The sequence below is a fragment of the Microtus oregoni genome, unplaced genomic scaffold (genome assembly GCF_018167655.1).
Source record: "Microtus oregoni isolate MIOR12 unplaced genomic scaffold, Mior012 000046F_ref0000063, whole genome shotgun sequence".
NCBI lineage: Eukaryota > Metazoa > Chordata > Mammalia > Rodentia > Cricetidae > Microtus > Microtus oregoni.
In genome coordinates this window covers 18,586,509-18,610,782 of record NW_024543220.1, presented here as the reverse complement: position 1 = coordinate 18,610,782, position 24,274 = coordinate 18,586,509, and the positions used below count along the sequence as shown (strand labels likewise).

The 24,274-nt window shown below is 46.3% G+C and overlaps 1 protein-coding gene across 11 annotated transcripts in view; it reads right to left on the bottom strand.

Annotated features, from left to right (window-relative positions):
- Pcbp3 (poly(rC) binding protein 3) overlaps positions 1–24,274 on the bottom strand; it is a 179,209-nt gene that overhangs the window by 34,395 nt on the left and 120,540 nt on the right. For all 11 annotated transcript variants that reach the window (XM_041634963.1, XM_041634969.1, XM_041634968.1 and 8 more), the window contains one exon: positions 23,029–23,161. In XM_041634963.1, the coding sequence (XP_041490897.1) occupies positions 23,029–23,038 (10 nt within the window). In that variant the 5' untranslated portion in view covers positions 23,039–23,161. The remainder of the gene's footprint in view (positions 1–23,028; positions 23,162–24,274) is intronic.

Below are 24,274 nucleotides of genomic sequence, written 5' to 3'. Positions count from 1 at the left end.
CAGAAAGCCCTGTTATAGCTAAGGTTGATTTGCAAGGGCCATAAACTGGATCACACTGTGGCTAGTCTGGGGCATCTCCTACCCATCATGGGGACAGCAGGGCCCTGTGGCTGTCTGTTACATAAATGTTTCCAGCTCAGGAAGGAGAAAGTAGGTCAGTGCCTGCCCCTGGTGCTTTCGGCTCCAGGCTGTCAGGAGTGATCAGTCACTTGGGCCAGTGCCTTTCTGCATCAGAGGAGAGGACAGACACAGACAGACAGACAGACAGATACACACACACACCACAGTGGGGGGGGGTATACAAAAACTCTCTGGGAGTGAAGAGCTGTCCTGTAGAACAAGTGAGGTTTTTGGGGTCTCTCAGGCTTGGAGATGGAAGTGTCAAGCTGAGGCCCTGCAGAGGTCTGCAGAAGGCAATTGGTGTGACAACACCCGGAAGCGGCATCTCCGATCCAAACTCTCCTGAAAGCAGGTCCCAGCTGCAGGCACCTCCTACCCTCCATCAGGAAGCACTCAGACCTTAGGGACAAGTTCTGGCTCATGGTGTCAGGGGCAGGCTGTGGGAAGCAGGAAGGAACCATGCTGTTCTGCAAGGCCAGGGGGATCATCAAGGGAGTAGGAGTTTCTGCATGCCTAGATGACCACAGAGGCCAGGAGAAAACCTGCACCTTCCAACCAGGACACAGTCGGGAGAAATAAACTGAGAAGGAAGGCCAAGGGCTACAGCCTCAGCCCTTAACACCCGAGTGCTCAGGTTTCAACGGAAATTACCTGTCGTGCCAAGACCTATGGAGATTTCAAAGTATATGAAGGGCAATCAGCCAAAGCCAATCCCAAGATGACAGAGACATCAACATCAGCTGACATCTGTGAGTCAGCCATCATAACAGTGATGCTATGAACAACCAGGCCTATTCTTTGTGTATGGTGGTGTGTGTACATGTGTGTATGCATTGTGCATATGGAGGCCATTGGGTGTTTCCTCTGTCACTCTATATTGTTCCTTTGAGGCAGGGTCTCTGGAACTTGTGTTCTTTAGCAGGTCAGGTGTCCAGCAAGCCCCAGAGATCCCCCTCCCTCAGGGCCAGGTTTGCAGGCAGCTTCTGTTGGTGTTGAAACAGAAACTTGGGTCCTCAATGCTTGCACAGCACTCTTACCTGTCAAGCCATTGGCTCAGCAGAGAAACAAAATTCTTACTAAATTAATGAAAGACATAAAGAAGGGACACCGTGGATGTAAGAAGCCAGTGATGGGATAGGGGTAGGCGGCAAAGTCAGTGGTCTAGACGACGGAACAGCAGAGATGCAGATGGACAGGCAGGGCTGAGGTGGAAAGGTTGCTACCTAAGAACTGTGGGTCCAGAAAAGTTGACTTGCGGGAGAAAAGGAGAAGATGCAGCTCCAGGATGAAGGAAAACCAAGAAACGGCTGGCTGCTAGCGGCTCCACTCCAGGAGCACAGCTCAGGAGAAGTTTCCTTCACAGTGGTAGGAGGGGCTAACTAACCCAGCAGGAGAAAGGTGGTAAGGGAAAGAGGGTAGCCGGGCACGATCAACATACACATACACATTCCCCATGGAAACATGGGGAATGCCACTGGTTTGTGCTAATAATCGTCATTTGGAAAAATAGAACTTTTAAATGAGAGTAAATACCACAGGCCTCTGTTTCTTGTGTCTAAAATAATTTCTGAAGGCTAGCTAAAGTAAAAATTACTGCACTGTCTTATATGAACAGCATATTGGGGGCAGGATAAAGGAAGGCAAGCTTTCTACCTCCCCTTCAAACTGATAAAATGATGTCATGAATTATTAACAAATCAAAATGGAATTTTTAAGAAAGCTTTAATAACTCCCAGGAAGACAGGAGGAAACCCTAAAAGTCAGATAAAAGGATAAACAGAAAACTAAAAATGAAATGACAAGTTTGAGCCCTAACATTTCAATAACGGCATGAATTTACATGCGATGTAAATAGTGTAATTTAGAAAATGAGAGTAGACTAAAAACATCCAGTCCTACACTGGAAACAGGAAACTGAGCACAGTGAGTAGGTGCTGGGGAAACTTGAGTATCCATATGCTGAAGAGTAACATTGGGTTCTTATCACACACACACACACACACACACACACACACACACCACACACACACACACACACACACACACCAACAAAAACAATGGATATTAGAGAGTTAAATATAAGATCTGAAACTAGAAAATCACTAGGGGAAAAATTCTGTGGTGTTGGTTTGGGCAATAATTTTTTTTTTAATGATCCCCAAAGCATAGGAAATAAAAGCAAAACTAGATAACAGGATTAAATTAATCTGAAAAGTCTTTGCTCAACAAAGGAAACAATTAGCAGACAGGAGAGAATATCTATAAACCAAACCTCTGATATGGGCTAGTATCTAACATATAGAGTACATTTTATAAGAAAGTAGATAAGGAAGTTGGCAAGCACTTCAGTAGACATTTCTCAATCTAAGGAAAATAAGAGTTAGGAACATGCAAATGAAAACCACAATGAAATGCCACCTCAAGCCGTTCAGAGTGGCTGTCATCAAGAGACTAAAATAATGGTAATGAGGAAATGGGAACTCTGGACCCAACTGGTAGAACTGTAAATATTCTACCTGCCAGGCCGTGGTGGCACACACCTTTAATCCCAGCACTCAGGAGGCAGAGGCAGGCGGATCTCTGTGAGTTCGAGGCCAGCCTGGTCTACAAGAGCTAGTTCCGGGACAGGCTCCAAAGCTACAGAAAAATCCTGTCTCGAAAAACAAACAACAACAACAACAACCCCCCCCCCAAAACAAAAAAACTGTACATATTCTACCATTATGAAAAACAGTATGGAAATTCTTCCAAAAATCAAACCAGAACCACTATAGGACATGGCAATTGCACTCTGGCATAGATCTAAGGGAAATGAAATTTATATGTCAGATATCGTACTCCATGTTCACTGCAGCACCATTCCCAAGGCATTAAATCAACCTACAGTCTAATAACTCACGGATGAATGAGAAAATTATTATACATATACACAGTGAAATACTAATCTGCCATAAAAACATGTCATTCGGTCCAACATGGATGATCCTGCAAGACATTGTGTAAAGTGAAACAAAGCAGGCACAGAAGGATAAGTACTGCACAAATGCACTCAAACGTGGAATCTTAAAAAGCTGAACTCGAAGCAGAGAACGGACAGGTGAAGTGGAGTTTGGGGAGTTCTGGTTAAAGGGTATAAAGTTTCTGTTAGACAGGAGGAAGGCTTGCTAACCATGTATCTTATAGCACAGTCACTAGCATTCACAATTTCATACTCTTGAGAATCATTGACTTATAAGTATATGAGGCGATGGCTATATTAATTTGCTTGACTGAGTCACTTTGTACACAGAAAACACTAATAAGTAGAACTTTATGAAAATAGTTATACATGGTATAATAGGATTTGGAAATCAACCAGTGCAAGCTACCAGATTAACAGAAGAAATATAGTCCCGTCAATATAAGAAAAAAACATTTAACACATTTCATACAAGGTTTTTAAAATGACAAAGTCTAAGGACGACTACCAAAGGCCAAACTTGACCTGTTGTGTGTAGGCCCAGACATTCTGTGTGTGTGTGTGCACACACACATGTGCACGTTAGAGAGCAGACTCCATGTCGGACAGGCACTGAGCTACACTCTTAGCTCCCACCCCTGTTGCTTTTGGAACACATGGTGGGGTATGGACAGCCTGATACCCAGTGAGTACCAGAGGGAAGACCACTCCAACTCCTCCTGGAGCCCTGACGCATCTTCCCACCTCCATGCCACTCATTCTAGAGTTAAGTGCCTGCCCACAAGGTCTCATCTACCACTACCCCTGTTCCTCTGACACAGCTTCCCGACTCCCTTTGGGGATAGGTGGTTCTTCTACTGTGTCCCAGGGACTTCTGCAGAAGGGCACTCTTAGGACCTCCATTTTCCCTGGGTCTGTCACCACACTGTGTTGTGTGTTGGTGTGGTTTGTGATGCTGTAACAATCCTGAGCTGCTACTTAATGAAGCAAAAGAGGCTTACCTGGCTCACGGCACGGACAGCTGGAAGTACCAAACAAGAAAAAGGTGGCATTCTGGAGAGGGCCTCTGGCTGCCTCAAAACATGGCAGAACAGCAGAAGGGGAAATGGCCACACGCAAAGTAGGCTAAGACCATGGGACAGCCTCCTTTATAACCTGGAGGAACTCCATCAATCACTGCTAGTGGTGCTACTCCCTAACCTAACTGCCTGTACTCAGCCCCACCTATTACAGATCCCACTACCTCACTGCTTCACTGCTCCACTGAGGACCAAGTTTCTAACATATGGCCCTTTGGGAGAATCCCCTAGACCACACCCAGACCACAACAGTCCTACTCCTGGTCCAAAGGAGCTCAGAACATATTTAAGGAACAGACAACACATACAATGAATACCTAACCCAGCTCAATTTCCGTGGCTTCATAGAACCCTCTGAAACCAGAACCTAAGGAATTCTGATCCTGATGCCCTTACACATTCAAGATTATATAGTGCCCAAAACCCATGGGCTCTGGCCACACCCTCGGATTTAACCAACTGCTATTTGAAACCTCTCCTTCTAGAAATTCCCAGAAGGCTCCCCAAGGTAAGCCTTGAATTTGTCCCATGCCTAGCAGTGTACTGAGTTCACCTCCTGCTGGGCCTTCTGCTTAGAGTCTCAGTCTCTCTAGTGTGCAGTTGGAGCATCATTCTCCCATGTTTTGCGTGTCTTGAACACATACAGATAACATCTTGTCATTATTTCCAAATGATATGGCATAAACCTATGTAATATTTGTATTGTGTCCATGTATTGTGAGTCATCTGCAGATAACTTAAATACAAGAAGGATATGCATATGCTATATGTAATACTGTATCATTTTAGAGATGGGACTTGGCACTGGATTTTGGCATCCATGCCGTAGAGAGCCAATCAATAATCACAGATACATCTCCATGGCGCCCCAGGGCATTCACCTGTTTATAGTGTCATCTACTCACTGAGGATTTGCTGGGGTCAGGGTACAATGGAGGAGGCACAGACTTCCAAGTGTAGGGGTTGGGACAGTTTCAACCACATTAGGACAAAGCATGTGGAATCGGAACCCTGGTGGGCCAGGTGCCCAGGCAAATCTTGACAGAACATCTGGAAATCAGCCCCATGCCTCCAAGTGACGATTCTCTCAACTCAGGGCTCAACCTGAAGTGTGAATCCATCCATTTTCAGGAAGGAGAGGAGGCATACTGAGGAAGGGCAGCAGTCTTCTTCCCAAGGCCAGTGAACAGGACCAGGAAAACTGTCTTGAACCCAACCCATAAAAAAACCCTCTATGGGAATCTTTCAAGCTCTTGAATGTAATGCCTGCTTTGTCTTTCTTGGTTGAGCTGCTCCATTGTGAAAGCCTGGGTCCTGTCCCTGACTTCTCTGGTCTCTGGCTCTGTTTCAGCCTTTCCTTCCTTCTGTGTGGTTGCTCTGGTTTTCTTTCTCTTTTAAGTTTCCACAGGTGGAAACTCAAGACTGTTGACCTTTTTTCCCAATGAAGCATTTTTTTTTTTTTTTGCTTTTTCTAGAGGCTGAATTTGCTGGTATTTCCTCTGAAAAATCTTTAATACTTTTTTTTTTTTCCAAGACAGGGTTTCTCTATGTAGTCCTGGCTGGCCCTGAACTCAGATCCTCCTTCCTCTGCCACCCTGAATATTGAATACATTATTTTTTATTGTCCAAACAACCAATTTCCGTTGATACTTTTTGCCCATTACATTATTGAGAGGTACATGCTTTGATATTTCAAATATTTGGACGCTGACATACATTTTAATTCCATTCTAGCTAGAAGGTAAATTTCAATTACTTAAAATTAGTAGGCCTTAGAGTATTAGCATCTTAGGCAGACTATGGGCTACTGAGTGACTAACCCACAGGCACAGCGTTATCCTTGTACTGTCCCAAAGTCTCAGGCTCTATTCAGTTTCACCCATCTGCTTCGTATCCATCAGTCTGGTTACTGGCAATGCTTGTCTTCATGTCATAGACTGGCCCCCGTACCCCTGTTACTGAGGCCACACAACACATCACTTTGGTTATTAGGTTTTTCAGTTCTAAAATCTTCACTTTTTGCACCTTGTATTCCCTTTATACCTGTTTCAGAAGGTGAGCTCTGGTGATGGCTTGGACCATCCTTGGCTGGTATTCGCCAATTATTTTCCCCACCATTTCTCAACCAGGTTGAGATTCTCGGCTTTTGTCTTTTTGTGTCAAGTGTGGACACTCTGAGCACTATCATATGGCTTCAAATATTACATAAATCTTAGGTAGAAGTCCCAGGGGGTCAGGCCCAGGGCCTCCATGTGCTACAGTAACGTCAGAGGTTTCACAGTGACACTCTGTTGTGCCAGCACATGCTGTCAAGTTGGGCTCACAAGGGCACAACAGAGTAGCAAAGCAAAGCCCTGGGGCGGTCATCCTCTTTGAGAGCCCAATGCCTTCTGGGAAAAAGCCAGTCTTAGCTTGCCTGCTACTGTATGTGCCTCCAGGGCCAGGGAGAGCTGACAGAAACAAATAGAAGGGATGCTTGCAGTCCTTGCACACTGGGTCTTGTCTTTACTCTCCAGCGGATTCCCCTTCCTCTATGTTTAGACCTACTGGCCATCACTGCCTTGAAGAAGCCACGGAGAATTGAAAAAAAAAATAAAAGAAAGGAAAGCAAATAGTGGAATCCTTCCAGTGCATCCTCCAGGGGCTCCCTGGCTGCTCCACATACAGTGCTGCTCTCAGAACTTCTAGCGTGTACCTAGGCAGGGCTGCCTCTGCGTCCAGGCTGGAAACGGATGACTGAGTTCTAGTTTATCCCCGGTCTGCCAGCTGTCCCTGACCTCACAGCTCTTCAGCAGCTGCCCCACACATTCTGCCCAGAAGGCACAGTGGGTCAGAAGGAAAAGTAGCATGTGCTACATTCCACTAGAGCCACTTTATTCTCACTACACGGAAAGAAAATCTGTTTATAACCAGAAACACTATAATAAAATTCTGAAAAACCAAATAGGCTAATCCTTCTTTGAAATAACATTTGAGCCAATCAATGCTAGTAAAGTAAAGATTGCTGTAGTAAGAACTGCTGTGTTGTTCGGCCACGGCAGCCAAGTGTGCTCGGTGCACACAAGTCTGTGCACATGCACTTCCTGTCCTAGCTCAGCGGCATGTTCACCTCTGTGTTACATTAAGCAAGGATGTGCTATGCAGAGAGCCAGTGGGCAGATTCCAGGCCAGGCTCTGGACCACCAGTAGGCCCATTATGCACTATTTCCATACAGCTCAAAAATGAAAGCTAGCAACCTGTGGTTCAGACTGGAGGAAAGAGGTCGTATATTTTAAATGTCTGGATGGAAAGATTTTCTCAGGAAGAAGTAGACGCCACGGGAAAAGCAGAAATAGCTATCGGGCATCCTGGATCCTGCACCAGCAATCACTTCCACTGTGGGCGCAACCTCCCTGAGCCCCTCTTTCTAAGAGCTCTCACAGAGGTAACAACGCAGAGCGCTCCCAGCAGCTCGTCAGTGACCGCGCAGCCACAGTGAGCGCCTGTCAAGGCCAACGGCTCCAGCCTCTCTCATTAGCTGTGCACTGTCCAGGGCTGCACCCAGGGCCTCAGCTGTCTAGAAGGGATGTGGGATGGGGAAAAGCAAACAGATTTGATTTATTGCGTTTTACAGCTCACTGCCCACATCAGGCTGCATGAGGCAATGGCAGCGGAAGCCGACAGAGCTGATTAGCTGCTTCATTCTCCTTGAGAGACTCACAATGTATGTAGCTCCTTGAGGCCATCCAGGCTAAGAAAGGTTTCTGCAATTTAATGCTCTTGCCAGTCACAGTTAGCATTAGAAGATGTTTGGGACTTACACAACCCTGATTTCAGTCAGCATTCTAAACAGACTGTTCAGCTGTCACTCATGCGCCAGGACAAAAAGTGACAAGGCTAGGACTAGTGAGCTCACTGCTTCCAACCTGCTCTGGAGGCCATATACGGGCATGGTCTGGAACCTACGGAGCTCTTCTCTTTCTAACAATGGGCCGGGTTCCACTGAGTGCTGCTGACAGCTCTCAGTACCACTGCAGGAAAGAGGGTCCTAATATACAGCCCACCATAGCACTCATACCTCTCAAATGTCCTCACTTTTTAAAATACCAATTTCAAGATCTATAATATCATTCATGTAGAGACAGGGTAGGCCTAAGAGCCAAGGTGAATCTTCTGACATTACAGACACCAAACTGTAGCTCCCATTCATGCCAAAGCCCTGCACCCTACGTAGCAGCTTCCCAGCATGTTCTTCTATTAAAAGCAGGAACCCAACCACAGCAGACTTTCCAGAGGCCCACAACAAAGGAATTCTGGAACATCCCATGCCACTCATCTTTCTGCAGTTCTCACCGGGTACCAAGCATCAAGGGTGGGTGGATACAGGCATCATTACCAGTGGGGCACAGTTTGGTGGGGAAATCAGACTTGGGGCTAGGATAGCTTAAATGAATCATGGTTCAAAGTCAATATCGGACCCTGTCATGCCTCACAAATCTATATGCTGCATACAGACCAACGCTCTAGAAAATGAAGTTGAAGTCTGACACTTAGAGAGAATTATCTGTGGCTTCAGGATCTCTGAGAGAATGAAGGAGAGGCTGGGGCGAGATATCCCTAGCCAGGGATGGTCCCTAGCCAGGGATGGTCCTGAAAGAGTACCCAGGACAACTTCCTTGAATGGGAAAGGACCAGTTTAGCCACCACTAGAGGATGTCTGGAAACAATGAGAGCAGGAGGGCGCATTCTGGGCTAAGCATTGCGGGACAGAAGAGGCAGAAGCCCATGGAGACTGTCCACCATGCAACAGCAAAGAACCCCATGTTTTCTGATCTTATCTGCAAGTCAGCCGCAACCTGGAACAGTGACCTAAGTACATAATTGATGATTTCAGAAAGAACTGCAGTGGACCAGCGCCTGCCTTAGGCTACCTAGGGCTACATGTAGCTCCCAACAAGGAATCCCAAGACATCTCCAAACTAGATTAGAAGTTCTAGCTAGGGGACTTTTTTCCTGTAGGAAAGTACTGAGTTGGCAACTTGCAAGCAGTGGGCTCCAGGGAATGGCCCTCTAGGATGCGTAGTGGATGCTCTTTCCCACTGTGGACATGGTGAGAAACCCGGAAGGAAGAACAACAGTACACAGGAAAAGGTGGGCACATGAAACCCAAATGACCTACGGATGACATCATAAGGGATCTTATCAGAGTGACTAAGCTAACGTTTTATTCCAGCTGGGGTTAAAAATTAAGTTTTAAGAAGATACAATTGGAAGAATATATAAAATTCAGAGTTGGGGATAACCCTAAAAAAGTGATATTCAGAATTTTTACATAGAAAACCAGATCTTATTATGGAGAAGTACTTAAGACCTAAGAGGACCTGACAGACTCAAGTAATCAGAGTTGAGGACATTGATTCTTTCAAACTGATCTATAGGGCCAATTCTTTGGGAAAATTCATTTCAAATTTGAAAAATTCCCGGGAACAGGAGCACGATGGCAGTAGCAGGGGCCCACGGAGAGCATCCACCATGTAACACAATCCCCAGGCCTTCTGACCTAATCTGCAGCTTCCTGTCCAGGGCAGCGCTGTGATGCTGTGGTACCCAGAAGACTCATTGTCTTAGTATTCTACACACACAGCCACAGCAAGTGAGTCGGTGTGTGGCGTGAGAAGAGACGAATTGATGAAGGATCTAAGAGTCAGAACCTGGTGCTCAAACCATGGCAAAGCAGGGGACAGCCTGTCAGAGGACCCGCAAGTAGGAACGTGAGGACCGAGCACGCCCTTCCAGAGTCTCCCTCAGAACAATCCCAGTGAGGCCAACAGGAAACATCACAGGAATCTCTGCACAGCACGAGGTATTAGTACAAGGGAAGAACAAGGGCTTGTTACACCTAAAAAGCTATTAGCTGCTCAGACCAAATGAGGTGATGAGCCACATTAGAATGAAGATTCTCTGTGTTCCCACCCCATCAACAGAGGGAAAAGCAGACGTTTGCTGCACGTTGCTTCTTTGCTAAGCCTCCGAAACCAAGGAGCATCTCTATGCTCTGTGTAGAAAAGGGGGCAAGAGACTTGAACAGGTGCATCCTGAAGGGGCGGTCTGTGTGACCACTTGGTCCTCTGTAACCAGATTCAACCAACCAATAGATAAAAAAAAAATTGGAAAAGGAAACTGTATCTGTACTGAACTTTTTTCCTTATTATTATTTGAGCAGTGTGGCAGTTGTGTACAGAGCATTTATATTGCATTAGGTATTCTAATTTACCTAATACAAAGAACACACGAAAGATATGGGAGAGTTCCATCAAACACTATACCATCTCACTGAGCATCTAGGGAATTCTGGGATGTGTGGGGATCTTGGAGAGTTGGGTAGATCTAGGACCAATACCCCAGGGGATACAGAGAGACGACTGTTTCCCAAAAGGCAGTCAGCCTCAGCAGTTAAGAGGAAAAGCAATTTAAAGTCACAGTGTCTATCACTATACGCCTACCAGGATGACTAAAATACAACAAAATCTTAACAGAAGGGCTAGAAAATGGCTTAGCAGGTAAAGGCCATGCTGCATGCATTTCCCCAGGACATGATACATAGAGAGAACAGGGTCCTATAGGTTTCTCCTCCACCTCCACATGTGTGCTGCAACATACGTGTACCTACATACATGCAATAAATTAATATTTTTTTAAAAGCAAAAGTCTTATCAGGAAGCACTGGAGAGCAGCGGTATAGCTAGGATACTCACTCCTGGCTCATGTGCATCCCTGTATGTGCATGTGTTCGCTTGGGAAAGATGTAGGAGAAACAATGAAATGGACCATGTGTATCAACTAAGATCCAATCCCAAATTCTGTCTAGATAGAAATGCTAATAGTCCAAACTAAATGGTAATATGTAGGGTCAGCAATTCCTAAGTAGACTGATGTTGCACAGTGCCTTGCAAAGTGTGGGGTGGATAGGCAATACAAGACCAGGTATTCTGCCCATGTAACCAATAAAGAAAGAAAGTCAGTACCCACACACACTTTAGTAAGCAATGGCTAAACACTAACAGCCGTTCGCCATGTGCCAGGCAGAGTCCTCAGCACACCCAAGCAAGGAACGCAGTCAGGGTGGGTAGGAAAGTAACACAGACACCAGATAGGATGTGGGTACTGGACAGGATACTCATCTGGACAAACGTGTAGCCCTGCACAGATAGTGGAAAAGCACCAAATATAATTTACAGTCTCACTGATCATATCAAACCAAAGGAAATAGCAGGAAGCACTTAAGTTAGGAGAAGATAATTCCCTAGCACACAAATGTCCTGCACACATGCTTGGTGTCACATCTGTGTCCTTGTTATTACTTTTACTGGTGGTGGGTGACAAAGCCAAAGAACTCCAAATTCCGGATATTACTAAAACAAAAAACCATAGATAATATCTTAATGCACATGAAAAGTGTAGGAACCAAGAAAGCTTTTAAACATATCTAATGAAGGAGAAGATGCCACCCGTGTGAAAAGCAAGAAGGCTAAGCAGGAAATGATATTTTTATGGGGGAAAAATCCCTAGGCAGCTGTGGAAGAAGGAGCTACAGGAAGTGTCCAGGGTAGCTTGCAGGATCTCTGAACTGGGCCACAGAACTTGCTCCTGGTGAGAGACCCCATCCCACGTCACGGCCCCTCACTTACTCCTTCAAGACACATGCCAAGTGGTGCAAGAAGCATGTCAGAGGTGACATGAAACTGCTAGACAATCTCACTGCTGCCTAGCAGAACAAACGTTCTTCCTGCCTATTGCGTGTGCTTGCTCCCTTAATAATATGGTGTCACAGAACAGCAATTTTTCACAGAGCAGCAATTTTAGGCCCTGCTCTCAGAGTGTCACAAGGGTTCTGTTCCAGGATGGCCTCTGGCTCCCCCACATTTTCAAAGCAACAGTGTCCCTGTGGCAGGAAGCATGGCTGTCCTTCCAGAAGATAACAGATGCAGAAGAACACAGGCAAGGATGAGCCTCTTTGCTAAATCCTAGATGTGAGCACTGAAGCCCAACCTGCTATAACTAAAAACTGGCTACTAGAAGTCAGTCAGCTGGAGCCTCTTTGAGACTGTCTCATACAGCTCAAGTCCCTGGCACACTCTGTGCCCAAGTGGTCCAGCAGGAACTGGAGAACAGGCATTCTGCCCAGTGGTAGCCCGCTGCTGGCTCTACTAAGAGAAGTGTCTTCCTCGGCTGGGTTTTTATACAGGGGGCATGAAGGGACAGGGCAGCTTCACAGGGCTGTCCAGAGATAGGATGCCCTGCCCACGTCAGGACTGTGCACTGGCAGCCTTTCCTGACATCCCTGCCCCAGAAAGTCTATTCAGAGAATGCAAAGAGTACTGTAGGTGCCAACAGGTGCTTACTGAGGGGGCAGATTTTCTGTCCTAAGAAGGCTCATGGTTAGCTCAGCCTCCTCAGTGGGAAGAAAAAAACTGCAGACAGACCACTGCCTGTTTGACACACGGATTAGGGCAAGGGCAGAGGTAGCTGTCCACAGTGTGGTGACACAGCTGACAGTGGCTGGGCACAGGCCCATCAACCCCGCGTGGGAAGGGAATTTGCACTGCAGGTCAGGGCTTCTAGCAGGCTTGTCCTCGTGAGGCTGCAGGCAACAAGGACAGTGGCTGCTGAGATCACGAAGATCTCCATGGAGGTCAATGTGGAGCAAGAGAGGAACATAGCTCCCAGCTGTCCTGGGAGGGTGTCCCCATGGATGCACACATTAATGATTTCAGAACATTCATTCATCAACACAGACAAAATCATTGATCATGATTAACCCTGAGAGAAAAAATAAGCTAACTTAGATTGATAGGTCATTTCTTTGTGTTGCAAGGTCTGGGCAATAATTTCACTGTTGCCCTGCAAAAAGCATATTATTTCAGATAAAATAAAAAAAATCAGAAAACATAACTAAAATTATTAAGAATCTTTCCAAATTATTTTTTTAAAAAGGAAAAAAGATGAAAGACTGAAGTGAAAATAAGATTACCAATAGAAATGACACATATGAGCAAAACATTTAAAGAGAATGGAAATAAGTGGTACACAGAAAGGAAATGTTTTGAAAAGTAAAGACAATGTGACATAAAGAAAAAATGCAAGATAAACATACTGAAAAATTAAAATACAAATAAAAGTAAATTTAGATAAATCTGAAACAAAATGACAGGTTTAAAAAATAACAGGTAAAAAAACTAAAAAGAAAAATGTAAAGTTTCCAGTGTGACTACAAGCTATGAAGGATCAAATTAAGGCGATAAGCTTCAGCAAGCCGACAGCTGGGCTCAGCAGCACTGTGCAGGAGACAGCTTCGCCAAACCCAGGGAAAATCAGCATGAGATCCGGGCCCACGAGGGCCCCAGAGATTCACAGACTAATGGCTCAGTGACCAGAGCCAGAGGTTGCAGCCCAGAAACTCCCTAAGACCCCTGCCCTCGCCCTGCCACTCACAAAGTCCTTGCACCCAAATCTCATAGTTGCCAAGGACCTGAATACATGTGAACATACATCAGGATCCTGGAAATGCCCTATGTGTGTGTCTAGGGTGACAGCATCTCCCTCACGCCACATACTGTGTACCAGATGATCCCAGGGCACCTGAGGGTCTGGCAATGTCTGGACTGGGCTGGCTCAGTAGAGGGCTATACAAAGGCAGTTCAAGGATGCAGTCTCTATTCCACGTGACAGCACTGAGCTGCCCTGCCTCCTCAGCAGCTCAGGATTAGACTTAATCCTCAAGACAGCATTGCCCCAGAGAAGTACTCAGCCTTCAATCTGCTCATGGTCTAATCCCAAAAGCCTCACTGCTGCCTGTTTAATTTATTTTGGATGCATTTGGCTCATTTCTATTTCAGTGTGTGATAGACAAAGAAATAGATGTGTAGATGAAAAAATAAATGCTGTATTTACTTGCCAAAACCCAAATGCAGATTTATGAACTTAAATACTGCCTAGGCAAAATAAGTTTAAAAGCCCAAGCATGATACCTTAGAGTTAAAACTACTGAATTCCGCCACAAAGAGCTCGGTAGGTTATGGAGGCTGCTGAACAGGAATATTATCGAGAAAGATCTATAGGAGACCCCGTGGGGTCCCTACCAGAAGCAATGAGGCAGGAAGTTGTGATGTTCGGTTGTGGTTCAGCCACAGGTCCTTCCTCCTTTCCTCCTGGTGCTGTGGGCCCAAGGTCTTTGGAGACTAGTTGTTCACTGGACACAGCCCAGGGACTGGTCAGGAAGAGAATGCCCTATCAGAGTAGGGCTACTGGGACCCTTGAGTGTTGTAACTGTACAGCTGTGGATCCATCACTGTGCTGTTATCATCCCCCAGGCTCAGTCAACCCAAACACGCTTTTCAAATTGCCAGCACAGCAGAGTCTTCTCTAAGAACAACAGTAATGCCAGTGAATTACTCTGGAGGGGACCCTAGCTAGCCATACACCACATCTGAGTTGCTGGGCTTTGCCTAGCCCTGCCTTGCACAAGTACCACATACTACATATGTGTGGGACTTACACTTTAAGCACAGGCACAATAATGCCACAAATGCGAAGGGGATAGCTTAAATGTCACTCAGCATTTACCATGCAATACTAATTCATAACCTACAACACTCCCATCCAAAGTAAGGCATTGCCAGGAGCCACTAAGGTCCCTGTACTGCAGGGCTTCCTCTGTCTCCTCTGCCTGGCCTCTTTGACACCGAGATTCACTATGCTGTTGGATGGCAGTATGGGTCTTGGTCAGTATCACAGATCATACAGCAAACCGGAGCTACATGATGTGAACACCACTACAAGTGTTTGCTGTGTCTCCGTTGATGGCTTCAGCAGTACCTTGTCTGAGCCAAGGAAAGAAGTCACTGTTGTCTGGAGGCTAAGTCTCCATGGGGCTGTGTTAGGACTTACTTCAGCCAAGATTCACATGCCCTGACTATGGGAATTATTACTTAATAATAATTTTGATTATTTTTAATAAACCACTCCAGACATGGATCTCTGTGCAGTAAGGTTTGACCAGGGAAGAGACCTGACTTAACATCAAAAGCAGTATGGTTAAAGAGTGTCTGCACTAATATGTTGGCAGACATGACCAGCCATGTTCCACAAAGCAGTGCCAGTTCACACCCAACCAAGCCTGCCATCCCAACTCCTGCCGACCTGCACGAGGTTGCCTGTCAGTTTCTTCCTACTGTGCACACTCATCTGTCCGGCTGCTTAGGATTCTGTGCTTTATTGCAACACTGCACTGTTGGAAAGGTGCTGCCCGAATGATGAGCCAACAGCGTTCCTGCCTGTCCACTGTGCACTCAGGCTTTCTGGGGTGTGTGTGTGTATGTCCGTGTGCGTGTTCGTGTGTGTGTGTGCATGGACTGCAACTCTTTCTCCAAAAAAAGACATATAAAAAGGTTAGCATGTAATTTCTATGCCTGTAGCTCATTATTCTATACCAAAAGTTGTGTGAAGTTTTAAATTTAGTGCTTTAAAAAAAAAAGACTAATTGACCCAATAGCATTTTGACCCAATATTGACAACTAGCTTATCATTCTTAGTGATCTAAATGTCACTTTGATTATAGCAAAACAAAACCAGACATTCTCTCCTGCCCCCTAACCCTTTGTGATGTTTTGATTATTCTCCTGATAGCATGTATGTGCAGACATCATATACATTAATGCACACTTGTACCCATGCACCTAGGTGGAAACCAGAGGACAATCTCAGATGTTATTCCTAAGGTGCAACCCACTTTGGTTTTTGAGAGCAGTCTCTCACTGGCCAAGGAATTCCCAGAGACCTGCCTATCTGTCACTCCAGTGCTGGAGTGTTTATGCCACTATGCCTGGCTTTTCACATGGGTTCTGGGGATTGAACTCAGGTCCCATGAGTACCTTTCTAACTGAGTCACACCTCCCCCCCCCCCCCACCGCCAACACAGTTTCTCTATGTAGCCCCAGCTGTCCTGGAACTCACTCTGTAGACCAGTCTGGTCTTGAACTCAGAGAACTGCTTGCCTCTGCCTCCCAAGTGCTGGGATTAAAGGTGTGTGCCACCACCACCAGGCAAGCATAGTCATATACAGGTTTCTTTGTCCTCTCCTCACATTGTTTTTAATGACTGTGCCCCACACCAGCAGTTAGAATGTGTGTGCCTGTGTAAAGGAAGAGGAGGCAGGTGGCATTCATTGCCATGAAGCAGGAAGACAGAGTCTGCATCTAGGCTGTCCCATTCAGCCCTCAGCTTTGCCACGGCCTGTTTCCCAGCTACAGACAGGCCCTTTCTTCACTAAGGCCATCTGACTAGAGCTCAAATGCAGCTACTGCAGCCTCCTCACCTCTCCAGACCACTCCACTGAGTGGCCTTTGTCTACCTTTCCCAGTGGCAGTTCTAAGTCAGCAGGAGCCACAGCTTCTGCACATCTTCCCTGCTCCAGCACTGGCCTTGGGCTTATGCTATTCCTAACCTTGAGTTCTAGCAAGTGTGTTCCTCATCTCCAGAGACAAGCCTCAGCTCCAATAGGTACCGGGAGGGGGGCAGCCTGTGTCCTTTCCTACAGAAAGCTCTGGTTGGACACAATGTGACTTGACCTCAAATGCCCCACTAAGTGGGTCTGCTTGCATCCAACCCAGTAATCACTCATAGGCAGCAGCATCTTCTGCTCTCTCAGACCTGGTACTCAAGTCTGTATCCTCTACATCCAACTCCAGTTCATCAGAAGTCCTGCCTTTAAATTTTCATGTCACAACCACACCAGGGGTTCTCACTCTGAGTGGACATGACATATACCACCAGGGAGGCCTGTCCTACATGACCCAGCCCAGAGGTTCTGACTTCACTGATCTGAGGCAGGCAGAACAGACTCTGTATCTCTACAGGGTCCTAAGGGGATGGTGGAGGTGCAGAGATCATACCTGGACAAACCTGTTCTGTTTCATAAGCACAGCAGCCATAACACAGTGGCCAGATGCTCTATGGCTAAACTGGAACACCTGGTAGGCACCACTGTACCCAACAGTTCTGCAACAGGAGGGCCCCATGCACTTTTGGGACCTCCTGATCCCAGCTCCCAGTATTGAGACTTTGGTCCTCTGAAGCCTACTCCATCAGAATCAGGATGTCTCCAGCTGTGGGGTGCTCCTCACTGCAAATCTTCCCCAGGCCCCTCTTCTCGGTGAGAGAATGCTTTATTGGGGCTTCTGGCCTCTGAGCAGGGCCCAGCTGTCTCTTGGAACATCACATACATCTCAGAAACAGAATACTGGGATGGTGGCTTATTTTAAGATACTACCAGACCAAACTTCATAGGTGGCCCTTCAAGTCCCACATAGTCCACGGCTCAGCACAATGAATATGATGAGGGCAATGTGGACAAAAAGTACAGTGTGCATGGGGACAGAGGACAGGCATAGAGTCAGGCACTCCAGTCTGGGTTAGGATTCTCCTCTGTACACCACCCCAGGACATGGCTCTATTGCTTCTGCATAACTATATTTGTGCTGTAATCTTTCCTAATGGGTATGGGGGACATAAAGCATACCCACATTGCAGGAATGGGTTCATTTCCAGAGGCAGCAGCCCTCACCCCTCACCTAAGAAATAATGGGAAAAATTATGATTTCAAATGTCACATGAGCATGTGTGCTTGTCACAACTGTCTTCACATGCTACGGGTGAGTCCTCACATTTAGTCTGGTTTCCAGGACCCACGTTACAGGAGGGACAAAGAGCGAGGCAATGCTAAAACTGCATCAGTGGATGGGGCTTTCTCCAGGCATCAGATCAACAGCTACACATAAGGAAAATGTTGCGCAATTCTGTCTTAGTCAAACAAACAAAAACCCAAACAAATGAAACTCTCCGCTCCCTCAAGATTGTAGCCAGTTAAAGAAATACTCTTTAGAAAACATATAAGATTCACTCTAAGGCGGTAGGTTGATTGTACAAGGAGTCTTTGTGAGCCCTGCTTTGTCACCAAGGGAATAGCTACTGTGCCACACAACAGAGATGGACCACAGGGCATAACCCAAAGTTCTGGTGCTCATCCTTACAATGTTGGTCACATACCCATGTTCCCCAGAGAACTAGAATAAACACAAATTTCATCTGAAAGGAAAAAAATTCTGGTGGAACACACTCAGGTTAAATTGCTACAATTCTTGTTCTGGTACACTATTTCTGGAAGCATTTCCCCATGTCTGAATATGGGAGATATAGCTAGATCCTGCAAACACATATATGCTTGTTAAACATGCAGCTTGTTTGCCAAACGCGTGCACTGGAACATCCTGAGGACTGCACACTTGAGCTCATTACAGGACAGGAAAAATGTGAAATTTTGTTATTTATAAGCTATAAAATGTATATTTGTTTCTATAAATATTTAGAAACTACTATACATTCACGAACACTTTACCATGTGGTGGTGGTGATCATGTTCAAAGTCCTGCCTGGCAATAAGAGAACTAGTAAATTGCTCAATGTAAACATTAAACTCCAAAGTATACTTTTCCATTTATTAATAATATGTGTGCACAGATCTTTTGCTATTTGGGTTCTGAGTTTGAGCTTCATAGTACTCTTACCCGTGGAAACAAATAACTTTCCAAATAACTTCAGAGGTTTAAGTCTCTAACAGGACTGAAGGAACTAGTTGATCCAGACAGCACTGAACCTTCGTTCCTAAGGATGGTTCATATGGTCAAGGATAGAGACCATATTCCTTTCCATAGCTGGTATTTCTAGCCGACAAAACATCCGTAAAATTGTATGCTTTCTTTTTAGCAAATAACACCACCTCAATAGTAAAGAACATTACAATGCTATGGGTCCTCCCCCAAAGAAGGGCATTATGAAAGCGGAGGACGCACTATCGAAATATCTAAAGCCGCTAGTACATACAACCCAGCTCCGCTCTTCCCACTGCCCAGCAGAGGTCTGTGCACCACCATGGCAGTTCCTTCAGCACCTTCTCCCAACACATCACATACATGACCTTGGCAGGCTCTACCACACCACCTGGAGATCTGAGCTAGGATTCTGTCAGTCTCGGCCACCTGTACTGCTCAGCTGACCACTCACCCAGGCCCACAGAATCCCCTTACCTCCGAACAAAGCAGCCCCGTGGGGTCAAGAGGATCGAGTTGGGTGTGGGAGCCAGACAGATGGTTACTCTCCCCGTTTAGAGAAGATGAAATGCTAAGAGAAAAATTAGAGTGATGTTTTGTTTTCAACCGAAAGAGGCCACCCATCCCATTGGCCTGGGGTGAGAACCGCGTGACATCGCCCAGGCACATGTGACCTACTTTTCGCCCAGCTCCCCTTGTGCCCTTTGGAGGGGCACCCAGCACTCATGGCTGTCATTTCAATGGCTCCTGCCCCCAACAGGACTGAACAAGCCAATGTGCCTGCAGGACATAGCAGCTTAGCCTGAAATGGGGAGGGGGGCTGGATAGCATTAATCCAGACACAGCTTTTCGTATCAGACATTGTCATCGTGCTGACCGTCCATGTACAGCTTGGGCAAAGACAAGTCTCTAGCCATTGACTATGGGGCTGCCTTGGATTGACTGGAGACACACTTGCAAGTTCTCGAGGAACCAGGTAAACAGGAAAGTCCTCACAAAGGTTAGATACCCAAAATGACAGACTGAAAATGCTTGCCTTCGACATTTTTAATTAATTGTAGTCAGCCCTGAGAAGCAAGCCTATGCACACACTGGGAAGGGGCTGAGCATGCTGCATCATTTAAGGTGGTCCAGGTGTGGGCTGTGATGTGCACAAGGCTCAAGTATTTGAGACCTAAATGGAGGGATAGCATGCACATTGGCCACCATCAGGCTGAGCATTTCTGCTACCAGCAGGAGAGAGCAGCTATCCCATGCTGCTTGATACTGATACACTGACTTTATCCAGCTACTTATACAAGATCAGGGGAGGTAATGACCGAGACACAAGCAAGCATATATGAGAAGGAAAAGGCCAGGAGGAGCTATGGGCTGTACCAGAAGGCAGACTGTACCATGGAAGGAGTCAGTTACTGTGAGCACAGACATTGCTACTAACTCTGCAATGCTCACCACAGCACAGAAAAGAAAGAGGGTCCCAAAGCAACACCAAGCAAATAATATAAACAATGGATATCCAGTATAGAGAAATAACATATTAAGTGCTCCCCAGAAAGACCACCAGCCTGGGATCTGCAATGTTGGGAGGTGTATTGCCTAGGTTCCATCACTGTATCTTTTAAACAAAACAGGACCAAACTGCCCACATTTTCCTCTTTCTTGCATTTAGTATTATATGGTAAATACTTTCCTCTGTTAATGCATTTAGGTTTAGGCAATAGTACCAAATTCCTGATACTTTACTTTATAAATGGGATTTCAGGTACCTTGTTTTTGTTTTAGTGTGTAGGACCATAAGGAGTCCACAATAGTTGAGTGTGCCAGATATTTTGAATTGGTATATTGAGCAATGTTGTAATAAAATTGCTAAGGTTTGAGGCATATGTTTCCCCTCAAATCTGCATGTTGAAAATATACTAGGTGTGGCAGTGTAAACCTCCAGTACTCAAGAGGTAGAGACAGTCAAAACTCTGTGAGTTCAAGGATAGCCTGGTCTACAGCAAGTTCTGGGCCAGCTAGGACTATATAGTGAGAACCTACTTTAAAAAAAAAAAAAGGTGACAAGGCTGTGACCTCCACTTTCTAACTAGTGTCTCACAAGAGGCTCAGGGAGACTAGTCTGACTCTCTTTGTCGGTGGTCCTCCTGTCACATGAAAACACATATCTGTGTCTCCAAAGGAGGCAGTGTTTCAGGAGGTTCCACATGGAAGTATCCCCCCCCCGCCCCCGCCAGACACCAGTAGACTTTCTGGCCCTGTTGGTCTTGAGCTTCCAGCCTCTAGAACTGTACAGGTTTCTGGGGGTGTCACTTATCTAGTCCTGAGAATGCCCCCTTTCTCTTGTGATCTCCCCACCATGTATATTTACAGCATATAATTTCTGAGTCAAAAATACATAAATTAGTCAGGTATGCATGCCTGCGATCTCAGCACTTGAACCTGCTGCTCCATGAGCCTGCATGGCCTCTCATTCAGGGAATGTGTGCCTGGGAAGGACCATGGACCATCACACAGGGCACAGCAATTCCTAGAGGTGTGCTCTGGGCAGTGCAGGGACTTGGCTATAGAAATGGGGCCTTCAGGAGTTTGTTGGTTACACCAACTGTTCTAGATCTGAGACAGACTGTTCCAGACCCTCTCTGGTGACTGAACCTTTGAGGATCAGTCTCCTCTGGGTAGAGGTGGGAGAGGGAGCTCTCCATCTCATCCTAGAGCACACAGCAGCAGGAAGTCTAGTCAGCACAGGACCCAGCAGAGGGCGTGTGGTAGGACGCTGACCTCCAGGCACAGCATGGCCCTTAACATCTTGAAATAGAGTATAATTACCTCTATGGAACCTTTACAAGATCTACAAGTCAGTCCCTTTAACCCCCACCCCAGAAGAAGTGGAAAGCTCACCAGGTCCCCCCTCAACAGTATTCTACCCAGTAATTGCTGGGGTAGGTTCAGAGGTATAAGAAGCCTTTAGTGGTATATAGCTGTCTACCCATAATTTCCCCTTGCTCCTGTAAGTAACCTCTTATCTATGCTGCTGTCACCGATTCCAATACCTCATTAGTTCACCAAGGTACAATCAGATAGAATCATTCCTTTGGTCCGTCATTGTTGTCTCTATCTGGGATGAATAGAAATGACTCTTCAGAAAAGTCACGTGACACAGGATGAGATGGTATTGTTCCTTCTGACGCACAGCCATACCTGGGGCCCTGCCCAGCATAATTCATTCTCTGCAAACCCTCTCCCACCTCGACAATTCGCAGCTCTGTTGCCCAGATCTGCCTGGCCCAGCAAGGGACAATCCATGAAGTTCCCTGGGGGACTGGTAAGGTCCTAGAGTAGGGGTGCAGGCCAGGACTGAAGAACAGAGGGGGTGGCGAGCAGAGTGATTCCCCAAGTACTAACCAACCCTCCAGTCAGTTGCTCTGTGGCCCCTCTAGCACCTGCGTACAGGGCCTAGGCGCATCCTTGACCTCACTGTCTGTGCACTGAAGCCTTTAACTGCAGTGTGGGTCCTTTCTCACCCTTTCCTGGGAGCTCTCATCAGGCTTCAACTCAACATGCAGGTCCAGGCTGCAGTAAGCCTGGGGAGGAAGCACTGAAGGAATAAAGAAAGTAACCTTGGGCCCTTGCGTCTCCCACTGTCCTTTGCTTTCCAGAACTCACAGCATCCAAAGTTGCAATGAGAGGCAAAAATCTCTTTAGTGCCAATGTGCCCAACTAGAAAGCCCTAGCCATATCATAAGAAAGCATCATGAATGCTAATGAACAATCCAAAATAAACAGTTCCTTCTACCATAGTATCAGAAAGCAGAAAATAGGACTAAAACCCCATGGTGGCCATTCAGTACCCATGGTGCCCATCAGTACCCATGCGGGCCATCAGTATCCATGGTGCCCATCAGTACCATACTGGCCATCACTAGCCTAGCACAGCTTCTGTTCTCCATTCCCTAAACCTGTGTTGGCCTTATGATTCCTGATTGCTCAGGCCAACTCCAGGACACAGGTTTCAGCCTGTGTGGGTAGCATAACTGGCTCACAGCTCTGGAAAGGAGTCCCAACTCTCCAAAGTATACACAGACCCTGAGGGCCTGGAAGAATGGAGCAGGATAGAACAAAGAACAGTAGCACTACCAGCATGTGTCTTCCTTAACGGTGAGTCGGACTTTGTTTCCACCATGCCAGATGAATAAATAAAAACACAGAAGGGGCTTTGGGGCAACTCACCTTCCCCCATAGGCAGGCTCTATGGTTCAAAGCAGGTCCATAGATCCAAATGCTGACGCGCACTGTGGCTCAGAGCACCAGCCACCAAACACGGAGGTCACTGGCAGGGCTGGCTTATCTGGAATTCACCTACCTAAAAGAGAAACACAGGGGAGTATGAGCTCTAAGCACCAAGGCCTTGATCCCAGGACTGGGCTTTTGGCCACCTTTCTTTGCCCCACTCATCAGAGCAGCAAATGTCTCTGAAATGGACAAGTCTAAGGCTATGTGAGAAGGCTGTGTACTGGCAGAGGTGACCTTGGGCATGATATCTGAACAGCCCCATAGAGGCAAGGTGTCCATTTCCCAACAGGCGTCCCAGAGAAGATCCTGAGGAATCTGTATGGTGGATTTGCTTATAATATTTACTATATCATTTAGTATACATATCTTCCACTTGTAATATTTAGCATATACGTCTGCAGAGGCACCAAGTTTAAAATGACACTAAGCGCACTGCTGGTTTTCTATGCTCACAGTCCACAAATGGATATGACACTGATAACCAAAAGGGCACAACCCTCTCTGTACCCACACAGAGAGGACAATGGGAACTGTGCAAAGAACCAGGACTGGAACCTGCACGTGGGTGAATGCGGCAATGCAGGAAAGGAAACTGAGCCTGAGCCGCGAGTGGTGAATGCCACACGGCCCTGTTCATGCAGCAGCTCAGGGGGACTGCAGGAACTGCGACAGTAGCATCCCAAGAGTCCCAGTGGAGCCTTTGTGAGAGAATGCAGCCCAGCGAAACTTTGGCCCTCTCATCACAGCTCATCCCAGGAGGAGGTATAGTGACCTTGTCCCTATACCTTAACTACATTAACTCATTAAGGTTCTGGGCTTAGTGACAAGACAGTGACATATCAAAATTAAAATGAGGATGTCAACGGGAAAGCAACTAAACAATGAGACCCCATCCCCACCCCAGGTCCATGTCCAAGGACCTCAGAATTGAAACATCCACCTAAAACCCAGCTTACTGTAGGTCACAGAGAACAATCCCGGAAAGTTTTATATGAAACAGAAAAGGGACAGAAGGCAGTGGTATCTGGTCCCGATGTGCTAAAACCAGAAATAACTCTAGCCAATTTACACCACTTACACAATATTAGGAAACTTTAGGGAAAGGATCATTAAACTGGTCACCAAGGGAAAGCAGAGTGACCCACAGAGTCATTCCTCCTGTTACCAATACTTAGAGAAGCCT